We start from the raw sequence: 26,758 nt of genomic DNA on the forward strand, positions 1-26,758 counted from the left end.
AGTTGGGTACCTAGGCTAACTTTGTTGGACTTAGGAACAAACTGGACTTAAGAACGCAGGAACGGAACTCGTTCGTATGTAGGGGACTTACTGTATTACTCTTACTGAGAGAAGCAGCACTGAAGGGTCATATGGAGATCAGAAAAGAGAGGCAAGGGGAGGGAGGCCTTCCTGAATGCACTTCTCACTTCTGCCTGATGCCAGTGTAGGTTCTGGAACCTGAGTGGAGGAAGAGCCTGGCCTGAACCTGACTTTGGCATCAGGACGCACATGCACTTGCATCTGCTGGGAAGGCTCTCCTTCAGTGGCCTCCAAAGTGTGGTCCTTGGACCAGAAACATCGGTGTCCTCTGGGAACTTGGAAATGCAAATTATTGGGCCTCACCCGAGATTTACTTAGAGACTCTGGGGGTAGGACCCAGCATTTTGTTTTAATAATCCCTCCAGGTGATTCTAATGTGCCTCAAATTTGAGAATCACTGGTCTACTCATCTTCCAAGCCTCAGGTCATGAGTCACCTCATCCAGGAGCCTTTCTGATCCCCTGCACTGAGACCAGTGCCTTTGGTCTGTATTTCCACACTGTGTAGGTCTCTGAGCTGTACCCTTTGATTGTAATCTCTTCCTCACTGTTTGGTCTCCCCCACTAGACTAGGAGCCCTTTGAGGGCACAAACCTGTTTCACAGCCATATCCCAATACCAGGTTTCCAGTGGGCCAGCTGAACAAGTAGATGTATGATGACTTGAGCGCCACTACTTACTAGATCTTGGGCAAGTAACTCACTCATCCTCTTCCAGTCTCAATTTCTTCATCTGACATTACCCACCTGCCGTGTTGCTGTGAGGCTCAGATGATATGTTAGGAGGCCTTTATAAACTGCTAAAGTCCCACACTTACATAGTCTGCTATTTAGTTAATTAGGTACAAATTGGGGGATTTCATTTCCTTTTCCCATGCATGCATTTTCTGGCATGTAGGTCATTGCTTTTAGCAGCTTCTTTAAAGACCTGGCTTCTACAACAATTGCAGTCTGGGGAGCTGTGGCATTGCTCACCTAGGGATTAACAGGACACTGTCTGGGGTCTGCCTTCCAGTAACTGCCTGGCAGAGAGCACGGGCATGTGGGCAGAGCAGGACTGCTTGGCTCTGGACCCCTCGGGAGTCCAGCAGTGCCTTGGAGGAAGGCTTCTCTTCCGTTGCCATAGAGACCAACCACTACACCTCTTACCTTCCCATCTCCCTGAGCATGTGGTTGTGGGTCAGGTAGTCTTTCATATCCTGTACTCCCCATGGATGAAGCTATTCATCATGACAACCTAAGAGGACAAAACCAGCTCTACTTGGGAATCCACAGCTGGAGAAACCAAACCAACCCCCACCCAACACACCACCCTGCTACTCTGGCCAGCTGAAGGATGTAACCATCTGAGAACCTCCTGTGTTTTACAAGGCTTATACAAATCATTCTCTGCTAATGCATTTTGGCCAAATCTGTAACCTGAGTGAGGTATCCCCCAGACCCTGGTAACTGTTTCAAGGGGTAGAAAATTTGGGGCAACCGATCCCTGCACAAAACACCTGACCTTAGGTTGGGTGATATGGTAAATTTGACTGTAAAATCCTGGGAACGATTTTATAACACGTTCAGTTACGTCCTGCTCTTTTCTTGTACCCTTGACTGGAAAATTCATCCTCAGGCCCCCCAGCTTGAGGGGAGGAAATGTTTCCTGCCCTCACCTCAAATTGCTTAGGACCCCTGGTGTACCTTCCCAGAGCATGTTGAACTCACTCCTTGGAGTTCCTTGTTCAATTTCCATCTTCCCTGTTAGGTTCCAAAAGAATAGGGACCATTTTTGTCCTGTTTACAGCTATATCCCGGTGCCTGGCTTAGAACTTGGCATGCGGTAGATTCTCCTCAAATATTTGTTGAAATAAATGAGTTAATCTAGGAAATGAATATGGAGCTCTTAACACTTCCTTTGGCGTTCAGATCTAATTTTAAAATTACCTCGAAGTATTTACTACTTCTATAATAAAAATGCTATTTAAAATAATGGAATGGATAAGAATATATGAGTTTTCTTTAGGAAATGCTAGATATGACTGGAATTCTTTAATTTGTCCAAACCATAATAAAAATTCTTATTCATGCTTTCTTATACGCCATGTCTTCCCATAAAGTATTTTATTAATTTGATCTCATTTTTCTATCTGGGATTTAAATTTTTATCACTTTTCTGGCAAAGAGAATTGATCTGGCCATACCATATAACAATATACTATAAAGTATGATAATTAAAATGGTGTAATATCCAGGATAAGATAGAAATATAGATCAGTGGCACAGGCTGAAGATTCCAGAAACTTTAGATAAGGACTCATACAAAATTGAGGGGGAGAGGAAAGATCATGCAACAAGTGGGGTTGGGCTAACTTAATTGCAGTTTAAAAAAATATGGTATTCACATCTAATATCACACACACACACACACACACACACACACACACACACACACCCCAAACAGCAAAAAGTCAGAGTTAAGTAAAAAACAACCAGATCATAGGAAAAAAGTCAAGTTTTTTGATCTGTTAGAGAAACGTTCATTTTCTCAGCTTTGAAACAATAAAAGCAATCACAAAAGTAACTAATTGAATTATATTACAACTAAAAACATCTGCATAATGGAAACAACAGTGTTGAATTAGAAAGGAAAAATGACATGTTAGCAAAAATGTCTCCCTCTAGTTTGACTGACAAATGTTAATATCTATAGTATGTACAGAGCTAGTCCAAATCTAAAAAAAAAAAAACCACCACAATCCCAATAGGTAAAGGAAAGTTATGAACAGACAATTCATACCAGAAAAATGAAAACCAAATGAAGACACAGAGATATCTTGTGCATTTTTACATTCAGAGAGGCAGCGTGATGTGGGAGAGAACAAAGGGGACTGGAATAGACCGCTGGCTTTGAGCCCTGGTTCCGTCACTTATTAGCTATGTGACAGCAGCTTTGACCTCATCTCCCTTCACAATTACTAATCTGCAAAATGGGAGCATCCTCAGACCCACCCCAGGGCTTTTTGTGAGGACATTGCTTATCATCATGACTGGCACCATAAAAGGACTTGGTAAATGTTGATTTCCTTCTCACTCCACTTTTCCAAACAAAGCTTTCAAAAACACAACGAAAGAAAAGAGGCAATAAAGGATTTTTATGGTCCTTCTAGAGACTTACTATACCATTCTAAGTTACAGATCCATATCAGTGAGACTCAGGTCACTCATATGCTGAGTTCTGTCCCTCTTGTTCGTTTCAAATAATCCTCAATAAAGAGCTTTCAAAGTTGCAGAAACTCAATCTCGACACTAGGCGGTGCTAGAGCCATTCACTAGGCTGAAGTCTGTGTGTCTGGAGGAAGGTTTCAGTGAGGTCTCTGCCTTGGACAACTCTGTTTATAACTTGGAGGCATCTAGGGCTCCGAGTCCATCCGGTCTGTTAGACCTCTGCGTTCTCTAGTCCAAGGCCAGTCTTCCTTTACAATCCTGGGGACATCAACGGACCTGGGCAGGTTCTACAGGAGACTGGGAGCACCCTGAAACTTCCAGCCCTGATTTGACGGAAAGATGCCTCTGGCCCCCTGGGAACCATGGCTGGGATGATTAAGGGGGCACAGACCCTCCAGAGGCATGATTTCTGGAAAGGGTGACCATGTCTCTATTTCACCTGCCTCTCATCTGTCTCACAAACAGATCTGTCTAAACAAATGTTAATTAATCAGAATGGCTGAGAATAATTAAGGAGACTACAGTCCTTTAGAGGATTCATCATAAGGAAGGGAATAAAATTTATTTTTAAAAGTTCCAGGGCTTCCCTGGTGGCGCAGTGGTTGAGAGTCCGCCTGCCAATGCAGGGGACATGGGTTCGAGCCCGGGTCTGGGAAGATCCCACATGCCACGGAGCAACTAGGCCCGTGAGCCACAATTACTGAGCCTGCGCATTCTGGAGCCTGTGCTCCGCAACAAGAGAGGCCACGATAGTGAGAGGCCCGCGCACCGCGATGAAGAGTGGCCCCTGCTTGCCACAACTGGAGAAGGCCCTCGCGCGGAAACGAGGACCCAACACAGCCATAGATAAATAAATAAATAAATATTTAAAAGTTCCAGTAATTCCTAACAGTCAGACTTAACTGGAGGAACTGGGTGGTGGAAATTCAGCATTGATTTGCAGGAAACCTGGGCATTTTCTATTCAGGTGCCGGAAGAACTTGTGCAGGATGTGGCTTTTGCTCAGAATTTGTCTTTCCTGTGTCTACCTGCACTCTGGGCTTTTGGAGCCACAGCTTGATTTATTGAGCTAAACAAGTCAGCAGCTAATTTGTTCATTCATGGCTGTCCTTTGAGAAGTGGTCCTGGGGATAAAGATGAAGATCATTGAAAACCAAGTCAGTTTCTCTGGGCAGGACCTCACAAAGTAGGTCACCCTGGCTTTCCACTGGCCTGAGGGAGGCTGGAATCCCATTAACCTCAATAGAGCAGGCTCACAAGGAGGGGCAGGGCTGTTTCTGCAAAACAAAACTTGGCTGCGTGTAGGCTTCCTAATTTGACTTCCTAATGAGATTTGGAAGAGGAAAGGGGAGACTGGGGTATGGGAAAACCAAAGGAAAATTCCTTTCCCTTAACTAGCTGGTAGCACTGAGTGGAGAGGCTTTGGGAATTTGGGAAATCTGAGTGTTTGCCATGGATTAATTCTGTTCCACTGGGGTCTCAAGATATCTGAGGGATGGGTGAAGGGTGGGAAGGTGTCCCCAAATATTTTTTTTCAAATCTTCAGAAATTAAAAAAAAAAAAAGCTCCATTGATTTTTTCATCCTCTTGGAGCTACTGCCCAGTCTCTCTTCTTTCACATCAAACTTCACCGAAGAGTTGTCTGTACTCACTGACTCCATAACCTCACTTTCTGTTCACATTTCACCCTGCTCCAGGCTGCTTACCCTCCCCCCATAACTCAGCAGAAAGGATTCCCAGTAAGGTCACTGATGATCTTGATGTTGATAAATCCAGCTGGCATTGTGCAACTCTGGTCTTCCTTGATCTCTCAGCTGCCCTGGACACAGCTCTCCTTCTGAATGCTTTCTTCCCTTGGCTTCCCTGTTACCAAGCTTCCTTCCCCAGTCTCCTTGTTACTCCTTTTTTGCTCCCTTTGCAGGCAAGTCCTCCTCAGCATGAAATGTTGGAGCTCCTCGGGACTCAGTCCCAAGCCCTTGACTCTCATTCTCGAGCTGTCTCTCAACCATGTCCTTGGTGTTGATTGTCTCCCATTCCTTGGTGACTCTCAATTTTATATCTCAGTTTAGAATTCTCCCCCTGATTTTCAAAGCTTTATAGTTAACCGTGTTCTTAACACCTCCAATGTCTGAGCGGGGTCCTCTGCAGTGTTAAAGCCATGGGGGACACAGAGACCAAGCCTGCGTTCCCCGAGGAGGTAGGGGCACTTGGTACTGCACGCGTGAGCAGGGCACCTCACCTGCCCAGCCACCTGAGAGGCAGTGCTGACTTCTACGGCATAACTGGCATGCGGCGGCCAGGAGGCGGGTGGCTCCACGTACAAGGCCAGGCCGGGGTCTGGACAGGGCCCTGTTGCTACTTACACGTTGAGAGGCTGCCAGGCTGGCCACTGAGCTTTGGCTTTGATGACAGTGAGGACCTCATCGCTCTGTAAAAAAGGACCACAGGTATTTAGTGAGGAGAGCTGGGCTCAGGGAGCAAGAGGGCTCTGACATAGTGACGTTGTCCTCCCCCATGCCCTCACCTGCTGCTGAGACTCTACCTGCCCCCGGGTGAGGAGCCCTGGCGTCTCGGCAATCCCAGGAGGTGGGGCTGCGTCCAGGGCGCCTGGTGTGTGCTGGACACCGAGGGGCCCACTGAGCCACCCTTCAGGGTTCCAGCGCAGACCCTTCTCCACAGGAGCCAGGCTCTAACTTGCCCTCCCCCTGGGACGGCCAGACCTCCACATCGTGTCCAGCCTGGAGGGCAGGTCATGCTCTCTGTGTCCAGGCTTCCACTGGGGCCTGCTCCAGCCACACTGCAACCACCATGTGACCCCAAGGGTTGTCACCCCCGAGGCCTCTCCTGCTGTCGAGACTCATATACTGGATCAGACTCCCTTGGACAAGGGAGGGCAAGATGAAGCCTGGGGCCCACACTCCTGGGCCACTCACGTAATCCTGCTCTAGTTTGCTTTGGACAGTGTGTAGGGCACCCTTAAAGCTTGGGGACCTAAAAGAATTTTTTGAGGAAGAATTTGATAATTAACATTTAGAAGGAAAGCCTTAAGTCATCATCGTGGGGAAAAATCAGAATTTTGTTAATCTTGCTTAACTTTACTTTGAGATTTGTTTGGGTTTTTATTTTCAATTACACATTGGGGCTGAGGGCTACCGTAGGCTTTTCAAAGCTTAAGCTTCCACAGGTCCAAATTCAGTTTTGGCTGGGGTTTCCCCAGAGTGGATTCAGCTGGTCCTGGAGCTCCCCTTCCCCGGGCCGGGGCCCAGCAGTGCTCAGACACCACTGTCCACACTGCACAGAAAAGCCCAGGATGTCACCAGCAGGGGCAGCAAGAGCTTTGTTGCCGAATGAACAGGTTTCTGAGTTCCCGAAGGGCAGAGACGGGCTTGGCTGGCCCACAGCTCTGCCCCAGTCCTTGGAGTTGTTCCTGGCAATAGGTACCTAGCATGTATTTGGGATGAATTGGTGAACTTCTCCTTAGTTGGTGGGTACCTTGCCCAGAAAATCCTATGCAAGGAGGAGGTCAGAGGTGCCTCCAGGCTCAGGCCGCAAGATTAGAAAAAGCCTCTGGTCTGGAGCACCTCGTCTGCAACCAGGGAATGGGTTGCTGGAGCAGGGTGGGGAGCTTAGAGGGGACAGGAGCTTAGCCAGATCCTGCTCGGCTTGGGCACCTACTGATGCTCCTGGTGGGGCGAGGGTAGAAGTGAGGCCCACAGGGCACTGCGTCCCCCCAGAACCTCGCAGCCTGCTCTGAGCTCAGGCTTCCTTGGGGGTTCCCCCTTTTGGTCAGAGGAAAGAATCTGTGGATGCACAGACACCCCCCCACTCACATGTCTGCAGGGAGAGCGTTTCCAAGTCCCAACAGAGCGCTTTACATTTCTCATGGGAGATTTTTTTATTTGTTAAGACTGTATCCCTGACTCACTCCTAATACGCATCTGCTGAGTGACTGAGAGAAGCTGCCTGACATGAAATCACATGTAGACTCGACCTATCTCCCGAAGGCCAGTGCTGGTCTCCTGTGACCTGGGTTTCCTGTACTTAGCTCATACGTTCCGTGTCCCACAGCGAGTTCTTCACCTGCCCCTAGAACACTGCTCTTCCTCAAGTGGACCCCATCGGGCACATCCACCAGCTGCCTGCATTCCTCCATCTCTTACCCCTCACAGCCGTCGGGCCCCAAGATCCACCGCATTCACAGCCTTACTATCTCGAGTCCTTCCACGGTCTCCTCACCAGTTGCCCCGGCTCTAGTATCTTCTTGCTTTTCCCCAGTCCACCCTTGACATTGCTGCAAATCTGACCATATCCACTGCCTGCCTAAACCCTGCAACAGCTCCCCACAACTTCCAGGGTGATTTCTTAATCCCTGAGTTTTGCCTACGTGGCCCGCATCAGCTAGCTCTTTTCTTTGATTTTTAATTTCAGAATAATACATGCTTTTCGTGGAAAAATTTAGCATCACAGAAGCACACAATGTAAATGTTGAGCATTCTACTTTAGCATGTATCCTGGCTTCTGCCACCTCCTTCTCCAGAATGTTACAGTTCAGTACATGTCATTCCAGACCTTTCACTATACTTAGGTACTATGTGTGTGTGTGCACGTACATTATATACAGCTTTTCCCACAAAAATTGCATCGTATTGAATATCTTATTCTGCACCACGATTTTTACATTTTCTCCTTACTATCATATCATGGGAAACTTTCCATGTCCGTACCTATGGCAATATAACTCCCCTTTTCTTGATTTTTAAAGTGTTAGAGATCTTCAAATTAGGGTAAGCCAGGTCAAGACTTAGAAAAAAAGAAATCCAAGTATGAGATCCAAGTAATGAGGTACTGTCTGGAGACAGTCCTTTTGCCCTTGAAGAAATACTTCACTAAAAAATAAAATCAACGTGGATGGAGTTAAGGGGGCCACCAAGTTAGCTGGCCCTGCAGATGCACCTTGTATTACAAGTAAATCTTGGTTTTCAAGTCCCAACTAATGACAGTGATTTTGCTTTTGCAGCATATAACTCAACAGAAATTGTTGGGGCCCTCCACTAGTGTTTATTTATGGTGCTGACATTCCATCTGTATTTTTTAGAGCCATGGAAGCTCCAAGGATGGTGGTTCCACGTCTGCAGGCACTAGAACAGCTTCTTCCTGTGAACTGTTTCATCTCATGGTTACGCACCATCTGCATGATCAACAGTTCCTTGTTGTGATCTTTTATGTTAGCCAATGAAATAAGAACACAGGAACATTCTGGAAAATATATTTAAAAAACTAAATATTTTTCTTGAAGCATCAAAATTCTCTAGTAGAACCAAAGCTCTATAGGACTGGAGAGGGTCTGGCTTGTTCATGGCCATATCCAAGTGCTGTGGATACTCAGTAAATTGGTGAAAAAGCAAAGCCACACCATTTTTTGATGTATGTGTAGAATTCCACAGCATGGATGTTCTCTTATTTAACCGGCATTATTGGTGGATATTTAATTGTTTATATAAATGATGCTATAATGAACACTTGTGTACATATTTCTTTGTTTACAAGTTACTGTGTCATAGACTCCCAGGAATGATCAAATGATGAAGCAAATTGACAATTTTGGTAGCACCTACCAAATTGTCCTCCAAATGTGTGTACCAATTGATACTTCAGCAAGAATGTGTATGTGCCAATGTCTTTACAACTTTGGGCACACTGGATACTATCAGTCTTTTTCATCTTTACTAATCCAGCAGGCAGGAAAGTAGCATGGTTGAGAGCATAAGCCCTAGAGTCATACCTGATTTCAAATCCTGACTGCACCGTGACTAGCTCTGTGTCCTTTGGCAAGTCTCTGACTTCCCTTAGCCTTCTCATCTCTGAAATAGGGTTAAAAAGTATATCTACCACATGGTGTTATTAGGGGGACAAAATGACATAATTCAAGTAACGTGCTAATAACCGTGCCTGTATTAGCATCAATACTAGCTACTACTCTTATTCTTATTCACATTCAGGCCAAGCTGGTATAAGAACTGATTTGTACTGCCTGAGTACAGAGAATGGAGCACACAGTAGCATCAACAAAGCCACAAGGCCTCAGGAGAATGTCCGCTTATTTAAAGGTTAGTGTAGCTGGGTGAGCCTTGGATGGGGGCACTGGGGCTCCAGGTACTTTACATTCTGAAGACTGAAGAATTTAAATTCAGAGTAAGCAACCCAAACTTCAGACTTAAATGAAAAACTGTTTTAACAAGTCTCTAAAGCCCAGAAAGGATCTTTCAAGATCCTTAAAGCCCTTATCCATCTCCCATAGGACTGTTTTCAAAGTATTTCAGGGCACTCAGTTCACGCCTCGTTTGCATGACGTTAGCACTTTCCCAGAGATATGCCAATTAAAATAAAAAACCTCCAAGAAACTACAGGGTACTCATGTCCATCTTCACGGGGATGAGTTCTTCCATTTTGCTTTTGGTAAACATATTGTGAAGATGTTACAACTGTACTCAGACTTCCTCAGGTACCAAATGAAAATTGCACGGCCTACTAAATCAGGCCATGGGCTGAGGTCAGATCCAGAGGAAGGAGGAGTCCTGTGGAGTGGAAACAAGTCTGGGACAGGTCAGGGGCAGAAATCACATGGATATCAGGAGATGTCACGTCTGAGCAGAGCAGAGGGACAGAATGTGAGTCTGGGGGGCCTGGTGGGGGCTGGTGTCTGAACACCCTTACTCCACACTGACCCTCCCATGCCCCCCAGAGCCAGCTCCCAAGGCTGGAGAGCTCCGGCATCTCAGCCGTGCTCACAGAAACAGGCGAGTCTGTCCCCTCCTCCCTGCCTTGCTTCTCGCCTCTTCTCTGTTCCTGCACCTTCCTGGCTCCTGATCTTTCGCCTTTGTCTCCCAGGCCTGAACCACAACCTGTTTCTTCATCCGAAGGCCCCTTTTGCTCCCGGTGGCACTGAAGCTAAGCTTCCTCACCATAGCACGTCCTGCCCCAGACCAGCAGTCTGGGAGTCAGCCCAGCCAACTTGCCTCCTGCCCCCCAAGGAGAGAAATGAGATGCAATCCATGATCAGAGGGGAAGGAATCAAAACAAGTCGAAACAACAACAGCAACAATCTATTGTTTTCATGTGCTAGGCACCTTGTTAATTACCTTATATATAGTATCTTATTAAATCCTTAGGACACGTTCGAAAGGTAGGTATATACTTTTTAATCCTCAGCAATACATTTCTTCGGCGAAATTAGTTACACCGTTAGTCAATGGCAGGTCTACAGTTTAAACCTCAGTCTGGAGACCACATTTGTCAGCCTGTGAACCCAGGTGGAGGGGGCTGGGAGGGTAAGCCGTGGGGCACGAGGGCGGGGTCTCCTGAAAGGTTGGGCCCCACCCCTCCCCCACCCGTGCTTCCGCTGTCCTTCAGGGCGTGTCCTAGCCTACCCTGAGTTCTGAATATTACAGCCATGCCAGGGGGGATTATCATACAGTGTTGACAATACTGGTAATGTTAATGCTGTCCTGAGAACTGGTTTTGATAAAGAGGGGGGAGCACAGGGTCCTTGAATTGGAGAGAAACTGCTGCTACTAAAGAGAAGGAAAGCCGATGACACTAAATGCAGGGGCAGTGATCCACGCGTGCGCACACAGAGACCCCCCCACCCCACGGTGCATTTCCCCATTTATCAGCTTGCTTCTCAGGAAAACCTTGGGAATAGCTGCCATTTCATTTTGCAGATGAGGAAACTGAGGGTCAAAGAGGTCAAGTGACTTGTGAAGACTGCCCAGTAACCATGGTTCCCATACAGATGCGTCTGACCCCAGAGTCCACGCTCCTTCCGCTTTCCCTGACGATGCTTCTTCTCCATCTCCCTCTTGTCCCTCCCCTATTTTGCTTGTTTTTCAGCAAGACCATGGCTGCCCCTGGCTGACAGTTTTCTCCAAGGGGCCCTTGCTTTGAGGCACGGGGTCACCCGATTCCCTCTGGAAGGGCAGCACCTGTCATCCTGTGTAAAGACCCCAGTGAGCAGTGTTTGGTTCCATTATTTGCTCCTACCGTTTCCCATAATTCCCACTAACCATCCATAAAAAATATCAGTCCTGATGGCTTCCACCTCTGAAGGGGACTTTTTCATCCCTCGGTGAGTGTCCTGGTGATGAGCAGCAGGAAATGAGACACTTTATGAGGCGATAATGGAGCTTTAAGCATCTTTAACATCAATTGCGCCCAGGATGCCTCCCCTCATTTCAACAGCCTCTGGGTTTATTGGGTCATAAATAAAAACAGCTCACATTTGGTGGTGCTCTACAGTTTGCCCGTGGTCTCATGTGGGCTGCACTCTAGCCCTCTGAGGCAGGCAGGCACATGGTCCTCCTTTCCCAGATGTAGTAACTGAGACTCACCTCTCTCTGCTGCCAATGGTCAGTGCCCAGCTCTTAGCTTCCGGACTATTTAATGCAGCTGGTCACTCCCTCTGCCTTGAAACACTTTCCGCCTAGCTCTGGCACTTGCTGCCTCTTAATTTTCTCCTCACCTCATTCCTCTTCAGTCTCCCTTGCTGACCCTCTTCATCTTCCTCCAAACATTGAAGTGCCCCTGTATTCAAGCCCTTGGTGCTCCTCTCTTTTCTATTCACACTGCCTTGGCGATTTCCTCTTGTCCCGTGCCTTAAAATACAAGCTGTGTATACACCGATGACTCCTAAGTTGTCATCTTCACCTCAACCCCGCCTCTGAACTCCAGCCTGTATGTTAACTGTCTTAACACTTTCATCTGGATGTTGAATTCGTATCTCAAACTCAACGTGTCTGAAACCAAACTCCTGATCTTCTCCTCCCCAAAGCTGGCCTCTCTCATTCTTCCCATTCCATTAAATGGCAATGCTGTCCTTCTAGTTTCTCATCCTTGATGCTTCTCTCTCTCATACTCCACCTCTGATCCTTCAGCACATCTAGCAACTCCACTTCTAAAATGTATTTATGAGCCAACCACTGTGTGTCACCATCATTAGAGCAGGGGCTGAACTGTATCCTCCCTGTGTCCTCAGCACCATCTTGGTCCAAGCCACCATCATCCTTTGCCTGGATTATTGCAACTGCTTCCTGGCTGGTCTCTCTGCCTCTTCCCTCGCCCTCCTCCAGGCTCCTCCTCACACAGCAGCCACATCGTGCCATCCCTCTGGTCAAAATGCTTTAGTGGCATCACACCGCACAGCCAATGGGGACCTTGCCATGGCCCCCTTGGCCCTTCATGATCTGCTCTGCCCCCCGTTACCTCACTAGCTTCATCCCTTACTTCTCTCCCCCTTGCTCACTTTGCTCCCAGCCACCCTGGATGTCTTCCAGGCACACTTAGCACTTGCTGCCCCCTGAGCCTGGGGTGCTGTCCTCCCAGACACTAGAGCATGCATTCCTCTGTCTCCTCCAGGTCTTTGCTCAAATGTCACCTGCTCAGTGAGGCCTCTGCTGACCACACCGTGCAAAAGAGCAATTCCCTGCCCCTTCCTCGACCTGGCACACCCCCACTACTTTATCTGGTTATCTTTTCCCTGTAACATTTGTCACCATCCGATATACTATGTATTTTGCTTTCTTTTTATCATTGATCTCCCCCTGCTAGCATAGGCATTCCATGCGGGCAAAGGCTTTTGTCTGTTTTGCTCACTCACAGCTGTACTATCAGTGTTTAGAACATGCTTGATCAATCTTTGTTGTTTGAATGAGAGGCTGTGCTGAGGAAGAGGCTGGCGTCCTTCTGAGCCCCAGGCCACCAGGACTCCACAGCGCAGGATGGAATCAGAGCTGGGTAAAGTGACACTGATGGACCTGCGCACTGAGCTGGCGGGCACTGGAAGAGCCAGTGGAGAGTGCCAGCCAGAGAACTCTGCTAGACCTGCCTGACAGTAGAAGGAGGGGGAAGGGACAGGACGCGGAGGCCACCTTAGGAACCATGGTGAGGCTCACAGGCTCTGAGTCTGCCTCAGATGAGCACCCCAGTGACCTGGGCTGGCTGTTGATAAGTGCCTATACCCCACCCTGCTCCTAGGAAGCAGCTGCCATCACAAGTGGCTGTCTGATTGGCTATTTCAAAGCCAGAGAACGTATATGAAGCCCATTAACAGACCCACAAGAAGATGATGTGGTTTCACAGAAGCATTTCAAATTCAATTTCTTTCTATTTCTTTTCAAACACAGCCTGTAATTCTGATGGGAAAATTGCATAATGCCCGTAGATAATAATTTTCCTGTGAGATGGTTTTGTGAAGGCAGCTTGACATTTCTGAAGCTGGAGAGGAAGGGCCCATCAGAGCCGCCTGGGCCGGCCCTGCTGCCCCTGCACCCACATTTGTCTCTGGCAGGTGGAGGGCTCTGAGACGGGCATCATGCCATGACCTCACAGAGGGGGCCAGCCTTCTGTGTGCCTGTTACCACAGGCATTGGTTTAGCTCGTTCTTTGGTGACCGGCGAGCCAATCCTGGACTTAACCTCATTTTCTGGACTTTCATCGTACCCTTAAGAATGCTTAGGGAAGTCTGCCTCTCCTCGGAGTCAAACAGGGAGCTGAAGGGGTGGGTGGGGCACGTCTGTGCCTCCCAGCCCAGCCCCTCATGACCCGATCTTCCCACGCTCTCCTCCCCACCTTCTGCCCTATCTCCAGCAATTAGAAAGACGTTAGTGCTGGGGTCAGAGCGGAGAAGTAAAAAAGGGGCCGGGCCAGGCGAGATTCTGACATCACACAGGAGAGAGCACGCTAAGCCAGGCTGTCTGCCGCCCAACAGGCGAGGGCTGCAAGGAAGCCCAGCTGGAGCCAGGGAGGGAGGATGAGCCGGGCCAGGTCTGGCTGAAGGTGCCTGCAAGGCAACCTGTAGGGGCAGCACCCCTAACCCTGCCCCTTGGGAGCATCTCTGGGGGTCTTAAAGGCGCAGCATTCAACACCCCTTACCCCCTCTTCCCTGTCTCCCCCTCCCCGGCTTCCTCTGAGGGCAGCTCCCATCCTGTTCTGGAAGCCACTGTTAGGGCAGGGGCTGGACTGTGTCCCCCCTGTCTCGCCAGCACTGGCCTGGTCTGGGGAGGTATACAGGGAATGATTAAGGAATGAATAATGGGTTAGTTTATTAAAGAATTAATTCATGACAAGCTGGAGGAAGCCTCTGGCCTTCTCTGCCCTCCCAGGGAGTCTTAGGGGAACTGCGAGTGCTACGGGACTCAGATGCTGCTGGAGCGCTTGTGAGTAGCAGGGTGAGGATATGATTCACGTGTTTAGAGGGTTCTGCTGGCTGCAGCGGGGGAGTAAAGTGCAGGAGGGCAGGGGGAAGCGGGAGACCAGACACTGGACCACGAGAGAGCAATGGAGCGGGTGGGAAGATGTCAGACGCAAGACATTATTTTAAAGGGAGAAGCAACAGGATCTTCTGATGGACTGAAGGTGGGGTGTAAAACAAAGAGGGGTCAAGCATGACTCCGAGGGAAGGTGTCATATAGGCAGTTGGATAGATGAGACTGGAGTTCAAGGGAGAAGTCCAGGCAGGAGATAAATTTGAAAGTCACTGGTGTGTAGGTGCTAGTTAAAGCCACAAGGCGGAGTACCTGGGCAGTGAGTGGAGACAGACGAGAGGGTGAGGGAGAGGGAACAGCCGGAAGGGCAGGAGGACACTAGGACCTGCCCCCAGGACCTCTTCAGAGCCCTTGTGCTGCCCTTGTACTGTCCCCTGCTGTGCCCCCCTCCATCCACGTGGTCCCCTGCTGTCCCCATTGTCCCCGTCCCCATTGCCCCCCTCACTGCCTGTACAGCCCCCGACTGCTGCCAGCCCTGCTACTTGCTCACTGCTGCCAGCACTGCCCCTGCTGGTCACTGCTGAAAATTCAACTGAAGCCGGTTTAGGAAAGACAAGGAAGCGAGGTGGTGGAGCCAGCAAGCCCAGACAGCTATTTTTGAGGAGTCGGCTGGGAAGGGGAGTCAAGAAAAACAGCGGCAGCAGGAAGGACATGCGACTGTTTCTTAGAAGATGAGCGACATTAGGGCAAGTTTGGAGAAAGGTATAAACCAATACAGAAGGAGAAATTGCTGTTGCAGGAGAGAGAGGAGGTGCACTTGTAGGACTAAGGTCCCTGAAAAGATGGGAAGAAGTGAGATCCAGACCCAAGATGGAGGGAGGGCAAGAGGACGGAGGAGGAAGGCAGAGGACAGTAGCTACTGATGCTCGATTACAGGCATTGCTGGGCCCACGTGAGGATTCATTCATCCAGCAAATAACAACTGAGCCCTTACTCTGTGCCAGGCTCGGCTCTGGGTGCTGGAGATAGAGCCCTGAACAAAAGAGACACCAATCAATCCCTGCCCTTGTGGAGCTTTCCTCTTAGAGCAGGAGGCAGACCGAAACAAAGGAACAGTGATGGGTGTGCAAGACTTGAGTGGGTCTCTGGGGAAAATAATGCGGGGGTGGGGGTCGGGGGGTGGGCGGTGAGAAGGAGGCCAGAGTCGGATGGGGAGGGATGTGGCAATTTCCAATAGAAGTATAAGTGCTAGTGCATATGTAAAGGACCAGGAAAGAATTCTAATAAGATGAAAATATACCTTACATACTAAAGTAAGGTCTTCAAAATTTTAAAAATAACGTAACCATATTATAGGAAGTTAGAGAAAGGGAAAGACAGAGAGAGACAAGCAAAAAAGAAATACCCATAATCCCACCATCCTAACCCAGCAGCTATCATCAATTAGTATGTTTATTTCTATATTTGTGTCTTCATCACATAGTTGAGATCATAGCTTACACACACACACACGCACATTTTCCTTATCCCTGCCATTTCCTTGTAACAAGGGAGCTAGACTATTATACAAACAGATTATTAAACAAACCATTCCGTACCTTGCTTTCGAATTTAGTATGTTTTAGAGATAATTTCATTACTGATATAGCTCTTTCAATGATGAACCCAAAGACCACATAGCAATATAAAAGTACACATGTATATACTTTTGTATCTTTTTTTAAACATTCCTATATAATCTTTTGGGCTCATCATCTATTTGTATAATAATCTAGCTCTCACGTTACAAAGAAATGGTAGAGATAAAGAAAATGTGTGTGCATGTGCATGTGTGCTTTTATTTCTATTTGCCTAAAGTATCTCTGGAAGGAACATAAGAACTTCACAAAGACGGGGTGCCTCGCGGGGAGAGGAACTGGGCAACCAGGGAGCAAAGAAAACAAGACTTTTCACTGTATAACTAACTCTACATTGCTTTTGAATTTTGAGCCACGCAAATATATTGCCATTAAAAAAAAAATGGGAAGAAAAAGCCACTCCAAGGCTGTTCCCCATGGTTTTCTCATCTGGAGAAATATCCATGAAGGCTTTGGAGGAAGTGTTTGTGAGGCCTGCACTGTGGGCGAAGGGGGGCGGAGCAAACATCTAGAGGTAATGGGCCGGGAGCCAGAGCAGCGGCCGAAAAGGTGACAGAAGCCCCAGCGCAGGGGCAGAATTGATAAGACATCTGATGGATTCTTTACTTGACAATTTTAAAGCCTGTTAGGCTTTGTTAGGTTTTATTTTCTTTGAAATAGAAGCCGTTTCAAAAAGAAACCAGAACTCCCCTGCACACCAACACCTCCCTCTCCTTCTCTCTTTCCCCCAAAGAAGCTTCTGACCCAGGTATTCTACTGTCAGCCTGTTGTGCTGGGTCCTTATATATAATAACATTTCGCTTCATCATCTCCCTCCATCCACTGATTTCCATAAAAAGCTTTCAAATTATTAAGCAATGAGGCTCTAAGTGACCTGGACGAGCGAGAAGCAAGCATGCCTCAAGGTGCTCAGCACGTTATAAGGTTCCAGAAGTGCCGCTTTCTTAAATGGTGCCATTTAAATGCAAAGGGACAGCTCAATAAGCTGTAAAAGCTTAACTCTTTCCCCTGAGACTCCCAAATACCCACGGAGGTTTGGGGAGAGACTGGGGAGGGAAAAGGAGAAATTGTGTGTCCAGATGACACTGAAGGGGTGTCCCTACCAGGAAGTTAAGGTCACACACACACACACAGGCTGGTCTCTTGCCAGGCTTCCCCTGGTAACAGAAGGTGCCCTGACTGTGAAACTCCCCTTCTAGTTATTGTTGTGGCATCACGGAGCAGGGGTTAAAGAGTGGTGTGGTGGAATAAGGCAGACCCAAGTTCAGATCTCGGCCCTGTCCTTTATGTGCTGTGTAAGTTTGGGGAAGTCACTCATCCTTTCTGAGCAGGTTCCTCAGTGTGTAAAACATGTATTTATGGAGCTCCTTCTAAGGTCAGAGACTGTGCTGGGCAAAGGGCATAGGGCAGTGGACAAGGTGACATGGTCTCTGCTCTTGGGCGGTATGTCCACTAGTGGGTGTGGAGGATGAAAGGAGTGGACCCATTTAAAATACAGCCGTTCCAGGGAATTCCCTGGCGGTCCAGTGACTGAGCTTCCACTGCAGGAGGCGTGGGTTTGATCACTGGCCAGGGTACTAAGATCCCGCAAGCGGTGCCGTGCGGCCAAAAATTAAAAAAAAAAAAAAAAAAAAAATACAGCCATTCCAGAGGACCTGTCCTGCACGTCTTATGTCTCAACCTCTGAACTGGACCAAACTGCCCTGCCTACATTCCAAGAAGTCAGCAAGAATGAGACTCTCCTGTTGAAAGGCCTCGTTCATTTTTACCTAGTGGACCACTTCACCTGAACTAGGAATCTAGCTTTGCTTGTCAGCACCAATGAACTCTTCTTAAAAATAACTTACCTCTTCTTCTTTTTTCCAATAGAAACCCTGATTCTCTCTCGTGTAATCAGGACACAATTTGGGTTTCTACCTGAATCTGTGTACCCCAAATTACAATTCTTTAATCCTAAATAAATGCTTTGCTTCTTGAACCGGTTTCTTGTTCTTGAGGCTGACACTGGGCACGGGGCATCGGGCAGCAGACACAGCAACAGAGTCCCTGCCCTTGTGGGGCGTGTCCTCTAGTGGGTTAGTAATAACACGTGAGGAATGAATGAGATAAATGTAAGTAAAGGGCCAGGTGAATGGAAAGGAAAAGGGAAGCTGTGACTACTTAGTTATATTCGAATGTCCCCACCCCCCCTTCTGTCAGTGTAATCTCCCACTTCTGCCTGACCTACCTTCCAGCCTAATCTCCTAGTTCCCTGCCATGCCCAGGGACTTCTCAAGACTTGCGAGTCCCTTTGCCTGGAATGTCCTTATCCCAGCCCCCTGAAGCACCTCCCCCTTGGAAAAGCCTTTCTTCCTTTTTTGAATAGAAATTTATATATTTAAAGTGTACAACATGACGTTTGTACATAGTAAAACAAGATATACATAGTAAAACGATCACTACAGTCAAGCTAATTAACATGTCCATCTCCTCACATAGACGCCTTTCTTTTTTGTCATGAAAGCACCTGAAATTACTCTCTTAGCAAATTTCCATTATACAAAACAGTACTGTTTACAACAGTCATCGTGTGGTACGTTAGACCTCTAGATTCATTCATGCTACCCATTTACACATCCAACTGCAACTCTGTGCCCTTGGACCAACATCTCCCCATTTCCCCACCTCCCTGCCTCTGGTAATGCCTTCTTGATGGCCCAAGGTTCTCAGATTATCCTTTTTCATGACTTCAATCATATTGCATGATTTGGCCGCCTGGCTTGCAGGATCTTAGTTCTCTGACCAGAGATCGAACCCGTGCCCCCTGCAGTGGAAGCGTGGAGTCTTAACCACTGGACCACGAGGGAAGTCCCCATGTTGCATGATTATCTGCTCACTTCATTTGTTCACTTATGTGTTTTTCCCTCCAGAAGGTGTCTAGTAAAGCACCCGTCTTATAGTAGATGCTTGATGAAATATACTGAATGTTCAGTAAATGAAGTGTTTATTCCCAAATGTTACGTGTGAATTATCGGAAGATCTGGAAATTATTACTGCCCCCTAAAGAAGCATTCATAGAACTTTGTGATTTTCACGCCATGGACATATTACAGGTTTACATAGTAATTCGCAGCAGAGGTAACTGGATGCCTCCTGATGTTCTTCTTTCTCAGAGTGAGGTCTGAGGAGCCCTAGGGTCTGTGAAGACATAGTTAGGGTCTCTTAGTTCTCTATGGGATTGTAAACATTTTATATTTTTATGACAATTTAAAAAATCAATTAAAGCATATTATAGATGACCTTGAAGATCTTATAATCAAGCACCGCCAGGCAATTTCAGTGGCCGGGATGCATTTGTGTTTACATCCTATTGCTGCTCTCTACAACTTTACTGTGCGCTAGTGTGGTGGCCTGTCTTCCTCTGCCCAGATCCCTCTTCAGCTGCTGAAAAAGATGCTAAAAGTTGGCCCTTAGCTGTCAGTCCTTTTGGGGGGATTGTGTTGCCTGGATAAAACCACCTCATGTGATGTTGGCAGATGCCTTCTTTGGGCCTGCAACCAGCTCAACTTCTCCCTCTGTTTCTCCTTCCTCCTGCTTCCTTCCACAGGAGTGGCTCCCAAGAGCGTTCCCCAATTACTTCGGCTAATCTTGACTCAGTCTACTGCCCAGAGACCCCAGCTGCTATAGTTAGTGGACAGAAAGAGAGGCAGAGTTAACAAATCAATGACATTCTCACCAGGTAAAGCCCAAATGCTACGTGTGATGTCGGTGGATGGGAGAACAGTGGGAGAAGTGAGTGAGGCCAAAGGACCACGGTGCATGGCCTCACCAAACCCTGAAGGACCACGGCAGGGCAGTCTGCATTGAATCCAGATTGTGAACAGTCATTTAATTTCAGCAAAACAGCATCACCCACCACATTAAAGCAATGCTCCTAATTAGCATTTTAAAAGGTTTGTAGTTTTATTTGTGTTATTATTACTATCGTTATTTTGCTTTTATGGTCACGGGAGAGCTATAAGCGTTAGGAGTTAATATCTAGTTATCTTTTCACATAGTTAAATAATAATATGATGAAAATAATTATAATTCAACCCTGAGGGTTTGTGAGCTTATTATATGTGCTCTTTAAAAGAGGTCCATACATTACTCCAGTTTGGGAATTATCCAGTTTTGCAACAGCATGGTATGAAGAGCTTGGGTTTTGGAGGCTCTGTGGCTTAACTGTGCAACCCTGGATGTGTTACTTAATTCTGTGAGCCTTGATTTTCTCATCTCTAAAATAGTCTAATAAGATCTACTTTATAGGCTTGTTGCAAGATATAAATGAGCTACCACTGAATGTGGAATGCTTGCACAATTCCTGACACACAGTAAATGCTCAATAAATAGCAGCAGGCAGGAGAGGCCTAACAGTAAAGAATGCACCTCTTTCCAAGCCCTTTCCAACCTGGAAAAACTCTGCTGTCTGCCTCCATCCCTGCAAGACAGCTGGAGGATCTGGTTTTAGGTAAGTGACTTCCAATAGAGAGTCGGAGTTAAATTTGCTTAAAAGCTAGCAAGCAAACAAACACTAAAGCCCCAAGGCCTTCAAGTAAAAGGTTAAAAATAAAGAACTAAGAAGAGGTATGGTCTAAATTGAAATTCAGAGAATTTTACACTCAAGGACCACTTAATTGATGAAATAAATATTCCTATGGTAGGCTAAATAATGGTCCCCAAAGATACCCACGTTCCTGTGAATGATACCCAGGAACCTGTGAATGCTGCTTTTTATGTCCAAAAGAACTTCACAGATGTGATTAAGTTAATGATCATGAGATGGGGAGATTATCCTGGATTTTCTGGGTGGGCCCTAAATCTAAATGTCCTTATTAGAGGGAAGCACAGGGAGATTTGACTACAGAAGACGAGGTGGCAATGTGAGGACAGAAGCAGCGATGGGAGTGACGTGGCCACAAGCCAAGGAATACCAGCAGCCGCTGACGTCCTCGAAGGGATGAAAAGCCTCCTGGAACCTCCTGAAGGAGCTAGCCTGGCCAACACCTTGATTTTAACCCTGTAAGCCTCATTTTGGACTTCTGCCCTCCAGAACCGGAAGAGAATAAATTTGTATTGTCTTAAGCCACTAAATCTGTGGTAATTTGTTATAACAGCAATCAGAACTAATACAATCCTATGGGCCCTACTTGCCCTTTCAATTAGTGAATCTAGTGAAAATGAAATAACTAAGACCAGTGGTTAGACAGGAGGAGTGGAGGGGGCATAGCTGTTAGATTCTGAAGAGCTGATCTGAATCCTGTCTCTCCACATTCTGGCTGTGTGACCTCAGGCCCATCAGTCATCTTTTCTGAGCCTCACTTTCCTCCTCTGTAAAATGGGACTAATGTTAACTCATGTTGTGAAGATTAAATATTTATGAACCATAAAACTATGTGAACAATTTTCATTATTATTATTACCGTTTCAAAAAAAAAAAAGTCCAAAATGAAGATTGTAATCAAGATTCCACCTCTTAGGAAGATGGCCCTAATGAAGCTTAAAATGTATATCTAAGGAGACCCCCTGCACGTTGGATTTAGGCCTGGTTTTGGAGCACAGTGCTGAGAAATCTCAGTTCTTAGACCCCTGTCTGTAGTTCCTGCTGCACTTCACCACACTTAACCCATGGCCCACCTGCATTTCCTTACTTTTGCAATCCAGGTTGTGTGTGGAGAGAACGCCACTTAGACTTCTCTCTGATGTGATGCTTTATTTTCTTTAAAAAGAAAATATCAATAATCCAATCATCTCTAACTATTGGGCAATTTTTCTGTAGTTTTCGTTTCCTGAAGGATAAATCATGGAGATAATCCATGCTTGGAGCTATAACAAAAAAAAAAGCTATTATTTTTCAAACTCAAGACCATTCGCATGTATCCAGTCTATCTTCCAATCTCCCAAAGCAAAAGGGAGAAAATAAATAGCTGAGCAGTTTGAAGTTGGAGCCTATCAACAATTTTTTTTTTCCCCATTTGTATTCAGTTGAGCATTTCCTTACTCAGGTAGTAAGAAAAGAATTGCTGTTTTGATTGAAACTATGTGTAGTTTTAATATAAAAAAAACTTTATGATTGACTTTTCCATATTACAAAAGTGTGTCCATTGTAGATCATTTACAAAATAGAGACAGGGAAAAAAGAATAATATAAAAACAACCTGTAATCCCACCACCCACAGATAACCACTGCTACTTTTTCCATTTTAAGCCGATAAAAAAACCCACTTCAGTGTACCTGAGTGTGACATTCATGGAATCACCAAAGCAGCTTAATTCCATTGATAATAGGAGCCTGGATTCTATCTTCTTCCATGTCATTGGGCCTGCTGCGAGTGAGTAGACCTGGCCTAATAAAACTCACAGACTGTAGTCTGAACAATCATAGGGAAGAGCTTCTATCAGCTGCACTCTGAAGAACCTCACCCCCACCCCAGCCCACCATGCCTTTAGATTAGTGCAAGAGCCTTGTAACTCCCGTTTTATTCTCCCACTCCCCCCTCCAACCCATTATGGGGCCCTTTCTAAAGCATTCATTTGACAGGCCACTCCACAAAATTCTCCCTCTGGCTTTAGGGATAAAGTCCAAATTTTTTAGCATGGAACACAAGGCTTCATTCTTTGGCACTACCTACTTCTTCAGCCTCATATCTACCCTTCGTCCCATTCACCACCATCCTCATCTTCATCCTCATCACCAAACCAGTCACCAAGTACTGGGTGTGGTCTATGCTCTAGGTACCATATTGGGCATGTTCCATATGTTATCTCATCTCTATGCCAACAGTCCTATAAGGTGGGGTTAATGGATGAGAAAACTTGAGGCTCAGAGAAACCCAACAGTTCTCTCCTGTGCACACAGCTAATAATCAGAGGAGCCAGAATCTGAGCCCAGGGTCCTCTGATGGCAAAGCATAATTATCAGGATACCTGTCTCCCTACTGAACTGCTTGCAGTTTCTAAACTAGATATGTTTTATTTCAAACTTCCATACCTTTGCATAAACCACCATCTCCCTGAGGTGTCTTTAGCCCTTTCTCACCTAGATAATGCCTCTCTGTCCTTTAGAATGCAGCTCAAGCCTTTGGTTTAGTGTAGCTGCCCCCTCTCTGTGCTTCCAGGGTATCCTATGTTGACCTCAGTCATGGGACCTACCTCACTGAACTTCGGTTACCCTTTTCCATATCAAGTATCCCCTCCCTCCCCTTTCCCCCACTGAGAGTGCCTCAGGGGGGAGCAACTGTGTCTTATTCATCGTATATCCCTCTTCCCCCCTCTCTAGCCCAAGATTTGGCACAAGGAAGATAATAAATAAATGTTTGTTTAATAAATGAATGAACGAGCAGCAGCTCCTAGAGCCTTCAAACAGGCTTCAAGGGATCGAAACTTGCTTTGCTTATAATGTTCCTGCCAGAAGGGGCTCAGAGATATAAGGAAAATGAAACCCAGAAAAAATTCTTCTCTGCCAGATCCCTTGCTGGATGAAAGAGCCCATCATTTGTAACTAACTGCTGATCCTCAGTTGTGCAGAAGGGAGCTGCACCGATCTTTTTTTGTTATGTTTAATCCTTGTCACCTATATATTTTGTGATCCAGATAAGGTCCAGTGGCAGGTGAAGTGTAACTGAATATGCCACCCTGAAATATGCCTCTTTGGCATAAGGATTATTTTGAGCTGATTATTTTGAGAAACTGCAGACACAGGAGAAGCTGTGAAAACAGAGTAGAGGTTACCCTTCTGTAAGAGAAATTTACATTATAAAGGGAAGAGCTCTATTACTAGAGATCACTTTTTTATCTGAGGACTGATCTGCATGGCAGGGCAGATTTTGTTTACCATACATTTCCTCTTCTCATCTTCCTGTGAATTGTCTTCCTCCCCTATGAAGCCCCAGACCCTTATCCTTTTCCCTAGCTCAGGATAGTATATAATCCTCAATTACCTGGCTGCCTTCTGAGTCTCATATCTTTGTGGGACTCCCTTTATGTATATACTTGTATACGTATGTATGTAATTAAAATTTTTTTTTTGCTCCTGCTAATCTGTCTTTTATTATGGAAAGTGGGGAGGGTATCAGCCAAGAACCTAGAAAGGTAGAGGAAAAATTATTTTCCTCCCTTACAGAGGGAAACTGGCTTTGGAAATTCTTGAGAAGCAAAGAACAGAAGGCAGAAGGGAGAACACTATGTCTAGCATCTACATGGATTGGGATGGGGAGTTAGCAGGGCAGGGGACTGGAGATGAGTGGGGAGACAGGACTAGGGGAACTCTCACCCAGTTTTCACATTCACAAAAGCCTCAGATTAGAGTCTGGCATGATCGCCAGAGATCACAGAGATACACCAACAGAACTGAATGAAGCAGCTCACCTTACAACTTCTAATGTGTCCTACTACTGACCAACCCCATCTATGGTGAAGTATAAATGCATATTTTTATAACTCTTGTAAATTACCTTGAGATTAACACAACTTTATTGCATGAAAGTCTTGTATTAAAGCATTACCCCGATTTTGTCAATCCTGTTATAGTGTTTTCCCCACTTTTTAATATGCCAAGAGCTTCTTTAAAAAAATGGAGGTAATGACTTCTGAGTGGCCCTGGCTGTGTTGGAGGGTCTGAGTGAGACCTCTGCATCTTGGGCAGTAGTTTGATTTTGAGGGATAAGTAAAGGCAGGTGGTACAGCGGTGGTTTAGAGTTATCTGGCTCATGAGAGTTGATTATCCACATCTCTTCCCAGCTCTGTGTTCAGCGACATCACACTAGTAGCTTGATATTGGCCGTGTTGGGAGTATTTACACCATGGAAATTGGCAAACGCTATAAATCAGAGCTTTTTCTTTTTCCCCAGAGCCAATTGCTAATCATTTACTAGCCCATCATTGGTGGTAGGAGAGGAGATGGCAACCTTAAGCTGGAGGCCAATGGTATTTTTCTGACCTTATGATGGTGAACATGAGGGAGAGAAGACTCAGGACACTTACTGGGTGTCAAGATGTAGGGAGCATCCGGATCTGTGGGCAGGGGCTGTGTGTCAGTGCTTCCCAAACTGGTTGTGCTTCAGAATCCATTGAGGACTTTTCAAGTCTATTTATGTTCAAGTCTGACCTCAGAGCTACTGAATTCGAATCTCTGGGTGGGGCACAGGAGGTTTTTAAATGTTCTCAAAATGATTCTGGTCCCTGGAATGCCACAAGGGATTCTTTGTCATGTGTCTCAAGACATTAAGAAACCTCAAAAAGAAGATGATGAGGTGCAATCTCTGAAGACACAGATTTCCTAAACAGGTTCCCTGTCTCTTCATGTAATGCCTCTGTCACCTGTCACAGGTTGGTTGGATCTGGGTTATGATGGTGATGGAGAGAGTGGTGCAGGGCCTGAACAAGGAAGAGATTGAGAATGTTATAATGGAAAAAGGTGTGCTTTGAAAAGGTTCTTTTGTGCTTATATAAAGCTTTACCAGACATACTCCTTTGATTTGGGTTTAGGCCATTGTATCACCTGCTACTGAGTTCCCAACGGACTTCACGGGGCAATAAGATATCTTATGGGATCCATATGACTCCAGCACCCATTGCAGCTGAAAGTGATCCAAATCCCAGCAAAAGCTGCTGACTTGGGTTGGAGAAGACAGTGATCCCAGGGCCAAAATCTTCAGTGAGGTCTGGCAGTGACCAGAAGGCTGGTAGGTGGCAGAGACTGGGGGGATAGAGGCTGGTATGGCTGGGTGTGAGGAGCCTCAAAGGAGCATGGTTCTTTCCATAAGATGGGGTGTAAGGAGGTGATGGAAACGAAGTAGAGCCTGACGCCTCCTCTTGCCTTGTGCTATGTGGGATGTGAGTGGACAAATGCCCTTCCCTTGGGAGGGTGGGGAGGGGCACATAGACACCAGGTTTTTCATAAGGGGGAGATGGAGAGAGAGCTGTGTGATGGGGTTAGGGAGGTAGAGGAGCTTTGAAGGACACATTAGGACCATCCAGATATTTTCCACTGCCCTGAAATGTCAATGAGTCCCCCCAGAGTGGGGATCTGGCTTTCCCCACCATGGCTGTCCTGCTATATAGTATTGTGTATCAGTTGCATCGTTTATCACACTGTACTGTAATGTTAAAAAACTGTGTTTATGTTCTATGTCCAAATTCCAGGTGTGGTGAAAACAGCCTAGGCCTTGAAAGGTGACAGGCCTAGGTCTGAATTCTGACTCTTCCCTTTTCTAGCAGTGAGGCCTTTGGCAAGTCATTTCACCTGTCTGACCCTCAGTTTCTTCATGTGTAAAACGGATGTAGTAGCTCTACCTTCCTTTTGGGTTGCAGTGAAGAATAAATCAGATATTGTCTGGAAGTTCCCACTATACTGTCTGAGATATGGCAGGATCTCAATAATACTTGACCCTCCCTCCTTGACTGAATCATCTTTGTTTCTTCATGATCTGACACCATTCACGGTTTCATGAAGGTGCACAAAATATGTTGGCTGAATGAATGAGTTGGTTGAAGGAATGAACGGGATAAGTGAATAAATGAATGAATGAATTAATGCTAATTTGCAGAAAGATAGG

At 46.3% G+C, this 26,758-nt stretch overlaps 1 protein-coding gene across 2 annotated transcripts in view; it reads right to left on the reverse strand.

Moving 5' to 3' along the window:
- The window catches only part of SPON1 (spondin 1), a 271,002-nt gene that overhangs the window by 15,642 nt on the left and 228,602 nt on the right, over nucleotides 1-26,758 (reverse strand). For both annotated transcript variants that reach the window (XR_014231404.1, XM_082341465.1), the window contains exon 7: nucleotides 5,653-5,717. Coding sequence is in view for 1 of the 2 variants with exons in the window: in XM_082341465.1 (XP_082197591.1) it covers nucleotides 5,653-5,717 (65 nt within the window). In the remaining variant the exon portion in view is untranslated. The remainder of the gene's footprint in view (nucleotides 1-5,652; nucleotides 5,718-26,758) is intronic.

This window comes from Balaenoptera borealis (assembly GCF_965194805.1).
Source record: "Balaenoptera borealis genome assembly, chromosome: 11".
NCBI lineage: Eukaryota > Metazoa > Chordata > Mammalia > Artiodactyla > Balaenopteridae > Balaenoptera > Balaenoptera borealis.